Consider the following 12,757-nt stretch of genomic DNA (forward strand, 5'->3'; position numbering starts at 1 on the left):
TAACTATTACTTTTTCTTAAAAATGGAATTGCACATAACTAGGCAAAAGAGGACATGCAAACTTCACTGAATGAAACCATGAATACACTTGAAAAACTGTTGATCCATTTATTAAATTAATGAGAATGCCCTTTTTTTTTTTTTTATTTGTTAAGAATTTTTTTTTTTTACTTTTTTCATACCTTGTTAGACCCATACAGAGGTGTGCCTTTCCCAGTATCATCGATTGAGGATGTCCATGTCTGCAAAAATGAAATTAAAAAAAAGTTTAGAGCAACAATAAGAAAGCATAGGATTCCAGAAATCTATAAAGTGATATAAAACAGCTTTTAAATCAAAGGAAATGCTTTTAAAGGGCAGTTTTTAAACACTGAGATTGAGGGCACTTACTAATAACATTCAAATGTCAACTTCCCCTTTTTTTTATTACAGAGAAGTAGCTTAAGGCGGCACAATGTTATTACCAGAGGGCACAGGTGTGTGTATGTGTGTGTATGGTATACGTATCCATCAATGAGACAAAACTAGAAAACGAACGCGTATATCCACAGATCTGCAGGTTTCTGCTGAAATCCTCTTGTCTGTTTAAAGCTTCTGAGGGAGATTTGTTCAAACAATATTATCCCACTGCTGTCACTGCAGAGATCATTCAAATTATTGAACTGAAAAAACATTTAATGGGGTTTAGCCATATATATAAAAAAACAAATGCAATGAGCTCAGGATTGGATGTAGGGAAGCAGTGTGACAAATTGTCATGATACACAATGATAAGAGAATTAGGGATTTACCATTACTAAAAGTGTAAAACAAACTTATTGGAATGCAAGATCATAGTACCGTCATTGTGTTGTCAATAAATAGTACAAAATGTTTCCCATATAATGGCACAGTAAACTGGAATAATTGGCCATAAAGGTTTGGTCGCCAAGATGAAAGCTAATGAAATGGGTTTATGAAAATAGTCTGCGTTGTTCTCCAAATGTTCTGCTTTTATGTTCTCTACCCCTTGGTTGGAAAGCAAGAGCTGCAATTCTAACATAATTTTAACGTGAGACACAAACAAACAGCCAAAGGGTTTTAGATCTAATCTGTTCGATGGGGATTCCAACACTGAGCTTCACCTGGCACAGAATGAAACAGAGAAAAAATAAAACTAAACTAAAACATGATGAAAATGCGATAACAAATTAGGGAAAAAAAACAAAAAAAACATGAAAATTAGTCGAGTACAAAAACAACATTCTTGAAAGGGGACTGCAGCACTATAACTGGCATGAGATGAATACAATACATTGCGGTGATTACCAACTTCTGCAGGAAGCCTATAAAAGAAACCCTGAAGCTAGAAAGTGCAAACTCACCGAGACAGAAGGGACGGCGGCAGCTCTGCGTGCGGCTCGCCCGTCGAGCAGATCACTGAATCTCCTCCAGCTCCTGTAATCTTCCCATTCCCACTGACAATTGTATTTTTGTATTCTTCTACTTGACTGACAGAGATTGGCAAAAATGTTCAACTGTGGGGGAGTGACAGTTCTGCGGATAGTTTGATCAATAAAAATGTGCTATCAGCATAATGGGAATCCTCGGAATGCGTGTAGCAAAAGTAAACACAAACACAGTAATTTGATGACAAAAAGATGAGACACTGGCAGAGAGGAGAATGCCAGAAAGACTGCTTTGACTTTCAGTTCTTTGAAATGGAAATGCTTGTTCTCTTTATATTCCTATTCTCAACGTTTCCAATGAAAGCAAAGTACTCTCTGCAAACACAGCTTTTTGTATGAAGGTCATAAGTGTTGCCAGGTTGGAAAGGTATGCCTATCATACGGTACCAGGGACCCAAAACTATCGTCATTCTGACCTCCTCCCCTCTTGCGATACCACTCGTAAAAGCTTTATTCAAGCCAAAAAAAAAATCCGAACTGGCCGGAGCCCGACAGAACATGACCCCAAACCGTCCAACCCGAATAAAGCCAATGTCTCCTTAAAGGTAGGGTAGGTAATTTCCTCCAGATACACTTTTTAAGTTTTTGGTTGAAATTGTCTTTATGTCCTGACAGAAATTAAGATCTTATGTGCTCTGAAAAAGGAATGATCACCTGTAGCAGCTGTAAACCTGTAAACACTTCGACCAATGAAAAAAGACGGTTCGTTTTTTATTAACAAATCATGTCTCCCTGTCTCCCTGCTCATTTTCGACCCCTCGCGTGCATGAGTCCACACTGAAAGCGCCTCACCGGTGACAAAGTTAAAACAGAGTTTTTAAGTCACCTTTTTTAACATATATAATGATAACGTTTAGTGTTTACTTACCGCTGAATGATACAAGAGACGACGTAGTTTCTACACAATACAAGCGATGAGCTGAGGTCCGCTATTGGAGCACTGGCGCTCATGCATGTGAGTGATAGGTGTGGCTTTAAAGGGAGCACAGAGGGGAGGGGGCAGGTAAACGTGACTTTGCAACAGATACGACTTTCTATTTTTGACGCCGGAGCAACTGGGCATACAGTACATTCAGCAAAAAAAGCTTGTGTGGGACAAGTAGTGCACGGACAAAAAAAACCAATAAAATAAAACCCTGAGTTCAAGGCGGATTGTATTTCTACTTCTACTTTCCGAACAGCGTGCTCCTTGTCAGGGTGGTGGGGGTCTGCTGGTGCGTGTCTCAGGCTTTCTTCAGGCGCTAGGCAGGTGCACACCTTGGACGGGGGGCTGTGATTCGTATTTTAAGTATAAATATTGTAAATATCCATGTTCGAATCACAATATTCTCCACAAAAGCAGAAGATCTACAGTGCAGGACGAGTCAATTTCCTTCTGATCTTCAGAGCATGGAGACGTTACGCATCGGAGACGTCATGGAACCGTTACGCATCCGGTGGAAATCCGGTATTCTAGCTCAAGATGAAAAGAAGAAGAGACACTTTCGTAGATCAGTTGTATATCAGGTTTGTTTAATCGAGAGTGAATCTTGATTTAGCACGACAAGAAAACAAGATATGTCCACGAATCTTTACAAAAAGGTAAAAACAACATGTTCAAAATGCTGAATTGGAATTGAAGGGACAATCTGTCTGACTTTAGGCAGTCTTTAGTAAAAAATTTGCAGAAAAAGGCCTCTACTTTAAAAGGTTTTGCTCCACAGAGTGACAGGACTTGAACTGGTGACTACATGTCTTTAAACCTCACTGAATGGGAGTTAAAGGGCCTTACGCAGTGTGGAACTGTCTGTACCCTGGCCTCTGTTAAAGGTACAAACGTGAGTCAACAATTGAATGTCACTTAAGAAAAAAGGCAGGGAGCAGGTGGTTTGGCTGAAATGAAGAGAGTTTTACAGTTATAAACAATGACTGAACGGACAAGGAACCCCATCTGTGCACAAACATTAGGTCAGATTCATGTGTTTACCACTTGTCTTGGCAAGAAGTCATATTCATTGCAACTGGGATTCATCATTACCAGCTTAACTAGGTAAACTAGCTTCTTTTTTTATTGGGGGGAAAAGAAAGATGATGTGGCCCAGCTGAGCATACAAATCATGACAAGCTTTGAGTACTGCAAAGATTCCCGAGAGAACAGAGAGAACTCTCTACACTCTAAACAGTCACATAACCATGAATATAAAGTGAACGAGATTACTCTGCTTCAACGTCTCCCAGTGTTTACAGAGCAGACAATGCATCACATCGTACTAGTAGTGGAGGAAAACTGTTTCATGTATTTGCTAAAACATATTTTTGATACAAATTTACTGAGTGGGTTTATAGATGTTTTGGTTTTTGGACAATTTGACCAAAAGTAAGGCTTCTATCGTTTTCATTAGAATAAAAGCACAAATAATCAGGAAACAAAAAAAACAATGTACATTCCAAAATGTGTCAGTAGACACTGAAAACTGTTTAATACATGTGCTAAAATATATCTTTGATACAAAGTTCCTGAGTGGGTTTACGATGGTTTGGTTTTTGGACCAGTTTTAGCAAAAGTAAGACTTCTATCGTTTTATTGGAATAACCAAACACAGCAAATTGTCACGTAATAGAATAAAATATTTCTCAAGCCAATATATAAAGCGCATACATACTTATGATATTAAAGCCATGTAAGATAACTTTGCTCTATTTTAGTTTCAACACATATTGGTTAATAATCCTATTTGATGCATTAAAGTGACTTGAATGTGTTTTTTGGCATCAGTGCTAACAATGAGCGGTTGCATTAGTGGCATGTTGGTATCCTTTGATATACGTAAGGATATAAAAGAGATTGGACAGCTTTTACAGCTGAACATATAACTACTGGTAAAAAACTAATTCATTTAAAGCTCAAGCTGAAAGTATTTGACATGAGTTGTCTTAAAAGGCTAAAGTGCTATAACTGCAAAGTGAATGCACTGCACAAGCTGCACTTAACGTTAACATCGCAGCGCTATGCAATGCCTTGATATTAGAGAGAGGTATTTATCCATCAACGTCGAGGTATATCATCCAGCAATAAATGTTGGAACAACAATAAAAAACTCGTCCATTTCAACATTTTGGCAAACACATCACATTCGTGCACGTGGGAGAAATCGGTTTATTGAGCCATTAAATTAAAACATCAGTGTTATTAAAATTAATGAGCTTTTTTCCAAGAACTAATAGACTTTTTTAAAATTCAGACATAATTCTACTCAACTATTCATTGGTTTTGCACAACAATTGGATATTTTCCTGATATTAGATGTGTTTAATTTTTTTTAATTTTTTTTAATTTAAAGAGTATGCTAAGGCAATCCGGAGATGTTTTTAAGTAATTTTTTTAATTATCTGAAGATAGATTAGGTATCTGTGGTTATGGCTTTCAGTAGTTTTTGACTTGGGTCATACAGCCGTTGGTAGTAAATGTTTTATCTACCAATGGCGAGTAACACCCTGACTGGATTCTGTTTAAAGTCCACCAAACACCTTAGATGTTCATTTTCATGAGTTTGCTACGTCAATGCAAATTTATAGTTTTGCCTATCTTTCAACTGAGTTAGCATCAGCATTACTATTTTAACTGAAGATGTTGGTTGTAGCTCTAGTTAACCAAGGTTCAATTGGTAAAAACCAACAACCTCCAATTGGGAATAAAAGATAAAAAATCCACTTCAAATTTCGCCTTCATGATGTCACCATTTTAAAGCCATTTTAAAGCCAACTGATGTAGTTACACGTTCTATTGGATCTGTGATCCACTTAATCTGCGCAACCTGTTTTTATAGTTTGGCGTCTTCTTGAATGGTCTTCACATGGTCCATTGGCAGTTCATCTGAAGTAATTTTTTTAATCATCTGATGATAAATTCAGCAATCATGGTTATTGTTTTTAGTAGTTTTTGACTTGGGTCATATACAGCCATTGGAAGTAAATGTTTTACCTACAAACGGCAAGTAACAACATTACTGTATTGTGTTTAAAGTCCACCAAACAACTTAGATGTTCATTTTCAGGAGGTTGCTGCATCTTAATGGAAAGTTAGCTGAGTTAGCCTCAGCATCACATTTTAACTGAAAATGTCCAATAGTGGGAATGAAATCCACTTCAAATTCTCCACAATGATGTCACCATTTGAAGTAGTTGCACATTCTATTGGATCTGTGATCCACTTCATCGGTGCAACCTGTTTTTATAATTTGGCGTCTTCTTGAATGGTCTTCACATGGTCCATTGGCAGTTCATCTGAAGTGTCCACTGTGTTCACATAAGCCTGAGATTCCTCCTCTTCCTCTTGCTGGTGCCGTGCAAAATTGACAAAAACCTGAAACAAAAACAAGAAGATGCCACTCAAAGAATAATAAAAAAAAAACAAATGTGACATTTAAAAAAACAAAACTATTCTATGTCTGCCTTTTACACAGAAATGCTCAGAACAACAGGGTGCATGTGAATGATTTGCCAGACGAGAGCTGTGAAGCATCAACAAAAGCATTGCGGCTCATGCAGTGAATGTCAGTTTGACTCTTTGACCAGCTGAGGAAGAGAATAAAACAAATCATTCTTCCTCTCTCTCTGTGACGCCCATTTAACGTCAGAAGAAATCAATCCTATGCCGTTCATAAAAAAGCTGAAAGTACTTGATTGTGCTGTAAACACGGCTGCAGCGCAGGCCTTTGGACTCGCTGAGCATTAGCGATAAAAGCGGCACAAAAAAAAAAAAAAAAAACTTTCAACCAACAAAAAGCTACAAAGTGGATCACATAAAATGATAAGAGCATTTGTTTTATCACAAAAGCTTTTTTCATTGGCCGCGCGTGAACATAAAAGGATGTGAATTACTGGATTACGAATAAAGTCAACAAGGCCAGATTTTATCCAAACACCCAACCATTGGAAACTGAATCTTATTTTTATTTTATTTTTTAAATTGGACAAAGTGTAGCTTTGGTCACAAACATTCCAACAAGCTTCAGGCCCACACAATTATTTTTTAGCTGTCAACAATGAAGCTTTAGTTTGTAATTAAATCCCAAATTAAGGCAAAGCAGGAACATTTATTGTATAGCACATTTCTAATTGTTTTACATGATTTTAACAGAAAATACTGAACAGTTTAAAAGTCAACAATAAAAACATAAAAACATTAAACAAATTAAACATGCACCCTCTTAATTTTCCCTCTTTATTAGCACTATTAAATTCCACTTTTTAAAAAGTCATTACCCAAGTTGGTATTAAAATACATAAAATAAATATAAAAGATATTTTAAGCTGCTGAAGACAAAACATTTCAACAGATAAATCCATCGTGTAGACCCCTGACAAAAACAAGGAAAAGGTTGAAATTGCTGCTTGATAGTTTGTTTTAATGTCCACCATAAACACTCCAGTTCTTGACATTTTTGAGCATTGCATTGTGGGATGTAGAGTCCCGTAGACAGATGCATAGAAGGCGGACAGTGATTATCTTGAAATCATTTTTGTTGTAGTTTGTTCCCTGTATTCCCCATGTACGCTGGCTAAGAAGTGCAAAACATATTTACAAATACCACAACAAATGTACAATAAAAAAAATCAAAGATACATAATTATCTAAAAAAAAAAATGGCAAATAGCAAAACCTTTTTACAAATGTTGAAACAGATTTACAGCGGCGCATTGTAAGTGTAAAAGTGTTTCCATATTTGTTCATTTGTTTTGCCTTTTTGTAAAAGTTTAATTTGTAAATTTTCTTTCGGTATTTGTAAATTTTTTCCCCCAATAATTATCTATATCTGTCTTCAAAAGTGTACATTTGTTGTGGTATTTGTGAATGGGTTATGCACTTCTCAGCCACCGTGCCTGTGATATCAGATTGAAGTAAAAACACTTCTATGCATCCGTCTCCGTGACCCCATACACCACATTGTTTTACTTCATCAAACACTTTTGTTTTATAACATACAGTATAATTCTTAAAGATTTATTTGTAATAAAATCCCAACTTTAGTCTGCATCCTCTTAATTTGTTGTTTAGCACAATTTTATTGACGTTATTAAATTTGACTTTATAAAAAGGGATTTCTCAAGTTGCTAATAAATAACCTAAAGGAGATACACAAATTATTTAAACACTAGCGTAACCAGTGACAACGCCCCTCCCAGCATCTCATTGGCCAACTCAGCTCAGATTGATTAAGTTCAATACCCTGGGAGCAGTTTAATAGTAAAGCAGTGGTGAGGGATTGGTTGATTGATTGATCGTCCTGTTGAATTACTGTATCCTGAGGCGATTTAGTATAGATTAAATTACTGACAGCATGTATGATGTCACATCAAGCCTGCAGAATAGAAGGTTGTGTTTTTTTTCTGTATCAATAAATGGTAGATTCAATCAGAAATAAAATATAGCAGACAGGAATATTTAAATGAGATATTTTACCAAAAAGTATGAAGTTTCTCAGGATATTTTAAGGAATAGACTATTAAGGCTGAACCCACGTTTAGTTTAATAATTAGACTTTCTTTCTTTTTTAATTCAAGAGGAAAACACTGAGCATAAACTCCAAAAAGCTGCATTGGAAAAACTCCTGGAGGCAGTATTAGTTTACACATAGAGGCAGTGTCATGTTGTATCTGCTAGACACAGAGCAAAAGAGCAGCAGAATAAATTAAAGGTTAAATGCCTTGCTTCAGGGCAGTATGGCAGCGGTAACACGTAGCAACACTTTTCTGACTCCCTTAGACTTAGGAGTCAAATTCTATGAGAACAAATGAGCAGATTTAAGTCTAACAAAAATCCATGTACCCTTCGTTCTTTGGTTATTCCGTTTTAAAACCAAATCAAAATAACAAATAAACAGTGTGGTTATTTTGTTTATCTGACTTAAAACCAAAACAGAAATACAGAAAAACCAAAACCCAAACAGGCAGCGTTTTTTTTTTGTTTTGTTTTCAGGGAACGTGATCAACTTCTGTAATTGTTTTTGCAAAAGTGTCAAATGGTTGAAGTTCTAACATCTATTGTTCCTCACACCAGCCTCACAGTCGATAGTCAGTCACCAGTTTATCTGAATACTATTTAGATCATAACACCGCAAAACAAAACAAACGTGAGCAGCTTTTTACGAGCTAAAACATCCACAGACTGAATGAAAACATGAGCAGGACCAGAAAACTCCTGAAATACATCCTTAACAGTCCTATTGTGTGAGGAGACCTGGTCCAGGACCTGGACAGGGAGGTGAGGTGCAGCGGACTTCAGTTCTTGCTCTAATTTCCCCGTAAATATCAAAATATCACACAAACAAAAAAACAGAAAAAAAACAGAAAAAAACGCTGTTTATCTGGTTTTTTGTTTTTTTTTTTCCGTATTTCGGTTTTGTTTTTAAATCAGTAAAACAAAATAACCACACTGTTTATTTGTTATTTTGATTTGGTTTTAAAACAGAATAACCAAAGTACACAGATTAACAAACAGCCTGTTTTTATTTTATTTTTTTTGTTTCAAGTGAGTGTTTTTCAACTTAAAGCTTTTCAGTTATAGTAGTGCTTCTCAAAGTCTGTGGCACGCCCCCCTGGTGGGGAAACGAGGTAGGACAGGTGGGGCGTGACAAACAGGAGGAGGTTATCAATTTCTTGTTAATCTTCTTAAACGTCTTTCGTCATTGACAATAAAGATCATTAACACTAAACAAAACACCTACACACAAAAAAAAGTAAAAATGACAAAACTAAAATTGTAGCAGAAATTAAAGAGCGTTAAATTATTAGACTGCATTAGATATGGACCAGGAACAAAATGTAAGGTAGAACTAAACTGCAAAAATAATGATTTATGCCGGCATGTAGTTCACATGGAGCGGAACAATAAACAAACTTCCAATAACTGGCTTAAAATTTTTTATTCCTTTTTCTGTTTTCTTAAGCTATTTGTCACAGATTTTAAACAATGTTTCTTCATTTCCTGTATTTTTGACTGCTGTTTTGTTTTTTTTAAGCAGGTGCTTTGTTAAATTTGGTTTTTGAGTTTTTATTTAATCATGAATTATGTTACTTGTTCCCTGATAGTTAATTTCATACGTGCACTGAATTTCCTTTTTGTTTTGTTTGTTTTTGTTTTCTTGGGCTTTTTGTCTCAGATTGCAAACAGTGTTTGGTTAATTCCTGTATTTTTAGTTTTTTTATGCAGGTGATTAGTTTATTTTTGGTTTTAGATTATCATGAAATATGACGTTACATGTTCCCCGTTTGGGGGGCAATGGGCACAGGCGGGGCTTGAAATTTGACCTTCATTCAAAGTGGGTAATACCTAAGGAAGTTTGGAGAACCAATGAGTTATAGTGTCACTGGAGCAGGAAACCTGGTTAAGTGGAAACTTGTGATCTACAAAGTGAAGTGTGAGCTCCAGCAGCTGGTGGCTAGTTGGGTATAGAAAAAATAAAAAGAAGCAAAAACAGTGAGTAACTCCTGCAGAACGCCCAAGGCTAGGATCCCAGCCTACTTCTACGTGTGATATCCCATCAGCAGAGTGTTTCAAGGTCACACTTGTCAAGGCGTCTGAGGGCGAGTGAGTAAAGGGGATAAAAATGACAGCACCACACGTGCGCCGTGACCCTGCTATAGACCCATATAATAGTGTTGTGCTGAGTCATGCACAGCATAAAACTCTGCACAAAGTGAATAAAGATGAGCTTTAACGTTGCGCGATACCAAAGTCACAATAGCTGCTGACAGAGGTTAGATTATCTCCCCAATGTTCTCTGCTCTCTGTATTCAGCCAACCATCCATTCATGGATTGAACGTCATGCACCAGTGCTGCTGAGTGGCATATCCTTAATAACAGCTGGATAGAGGCATTAATTACATCACAGATGCTGCATTGGGGTGTTTATTTGGTGCCTGCTGAGGCAGAAAGCAGGAGGTAAGAGATGTGCACCACCCAATTAACCTCTACTATATCAAAGGAGAGGTGGCGGGCTGTAAAATGACCTTTTTTTTTAACTTACACTGAGTACATGTTTTCAACATGCATATCCTCAGCTGTGACACATACAATAAACATGAAGATGCAATTTAAATATATATATTAGTGACTAAATAACCACTACTAATAAGACCATGAAAAGTTGTAAATGGTCATTTGTAATGCACTTTGTTACTTTAGTAGATTATTAGTTTTAGTAAGCCAGGTCTACTTCTGCCATCATTGTTAAGCATTTTGAAAAATGTCATCGGTTGCCACTGATTCTTAAAAAAAAAAATAATAATTGATGAAAATTTCCAAAATAGCACAATAAAGCTGTGGAAAATACTTCTTGATTCTTTATTTTAACCTTTTTTTCCCCACTCTATTTATTTAAAATCGGTCCCCAGTATGACAAGGAAATTACGACGGTGTTTTAGGGACACCGGGAAAAAAAAAAAAAAAAAAAAAAAAAATCTTTCTAAAGACTTTGAGAATAAAGTAGGAATATACAAATTTTAATCTCATAATGTAACAAGAAGAGTCATAGGAAAATCCCAATTAACTCATAAAATTACCAGGTTAAATTTGTAATATTACGAGAATAAAGTTTTAATATTATGAGAACAAAGTTGCAATATTATTGTAATATTAATAATATGAGTTGTAATGTAATATGCCAACTTATTTCTCAAAGTCTTCAAAAAAAAAAAAAACGTAAAACACGTACATACGTTTGACAAATGGACACACATGTGGCTAATGTCGTAATTGCTCGTGATTTTGGGAAGTTTTGAATTGGAAAATTCAAAACTGCACCCTAAGCATGTTAAATTGAGGTTTTGTTTATTCAGACAAGGTTTTTCAGGAAATGTTTATCTCCTGACATGTCTATTACACGGAAGTCAAGTGAAACTTCAAAGGAACCATCAAAGGCAATTAGCAGAACGTTTCTAGTGAAGACTGGCAGTTGAAGAAGACAACATTAATCCAGCTGGAACCTGCCCTTAGTATGATTTTCTGCCACTATTAAAAAAGCTATTAGTTAAACTAGCTACTTGAGTGCTGCCCTGTTGAGCTCTCCAGGGCAGTATTATCTTTAGCTAAAATTTAAAACACTAAGCTAATCGTTGTGATGCTCTGAGAACGAAACTTTTCACTTTTAGCCGACTTTCTTTCAACAGATATGCATTTTGTGCTCTGCCATCCTTAAATAGATAGAATTATACTCTAATTAAAAATCCAAATAACATAGAAAGCTGACCTCAGTGGAATGACCAAGGAACATCAAAGGCTCCATTGTTGCTTTGCTTAGATTGGGCATCCTTATTGTTGCTGTTGCTTAAAACGGTAATTATTTCACGTTCCAAAGCCTAAAATCCATGCTGGTTAGTCAGCAGACACAGTGCTGTTTTACCTTTTGAAGCCCTACACCGTCTCTGCCATCAGCATTAACGCCTGAGCCCCAGGCTGTGACGATCAATATTAATTGTAGTGCAAGTCGGGTGTTATACTATAGGTCGAGGCTTTTCTCTATAACTCACCAGCTGAAAGGTGACGATCTTGACTTTCCACAGGTTTTTCTACCCTTCCCCCCAGTGGTTTAATGCTGTGACCTCCTGAAACCAGTATGATTTATTGACTGCCTCTGATCTGGTAAATATTGACCAGAGGAGCATATGGGGCAAGTTGGTCTAGGGAAAAAGCTGAAATAATGTATGATGTTAAAGTATATCATGAATAATTTGTGCAAGAGATAGAAAGAAAAAGAAGAAATATCCATTTACTGTCATTGCAGTAGGACACTTCTCCATAAATAGAGTGAATATGATGAATAATAGATTATAAAGTATTTAATCATCAACAACCACAAACCCACAGGAGGATCATAATAATATCATATTTGAAAATTGTACCTTTTTATTAGATATTCCGATAAAATAATCATGTATCATTGACAAATGGTGCTTCCAGCTCTAGTTTTCTTGAGAAAAATGTGTTTTCTCTCACAAGGGGAGTGGATGGATGACCTTTGTTTGTTGCTCGAGGTCATCTTCGCCTCCTACTTCATCAGCTGCTGCTGAGCTAATGGTGGTTTACACTGTCAGACTCGTACTTGCTACAAAGCACTACATCACATCAGCTCCTTGAGGAAGTTTTTGTTACAAACAACTCAAAAGGTCTTGGAAAATAATCAGCGAGCAGACTGGCTCATGTTGGCTCCTTTGATCTACGAAAAATTACGACACACTCGTTTCATCATTTCACATTGTCACCAGTGTACCAAATTTGTCAACGAACAGTTTTAGTCATAGTTTTCATCGACTCAAGTGACAATAACTA

At 36.4% G+C, this 12,757-nt stretch overlaps 1 protein-coding gene across 1 annotated transcript in view; it reads right to left on the reverse strand.

Moving 5' to 3' along the window:
* Positions 1–2,939: 2,939 nt before the first annotated feature.
* The window catches only part of LOC114480064 (ATP-binding cassette sub-family A member 1), a 243,088-nt gene continuing 233,270 nt past the window's right edge, over positions 2,940–12,757 (reverse strand). Inside the window, exon 50 of the mRNA XM_028473858.1 lies at positions 2,940–5,790. Within this exon, the coding sequence (XP_028329659.1) occupies positions 5,659–5,790 (132 nt within the window). The 3' untranslated portion in view covers positions 2,940–5,658. The remainder of the gene's footprint in view (positions 5,791–12,757) is intronic.

This window comes from Gouania willdenowi, chromosome 18 (assembly GCF_900634775.1).
Source record: "Gouania willdenowi chromosome 18, fGouWil2.1, whole genome shotgun sequence".
Taxonomy (NCBI): Eukaryota; Metazoa; Chordata; class Actinopteri; order Blenniiformes; family Gobiesocidae; genus Gouania; species Gouania willdenowi.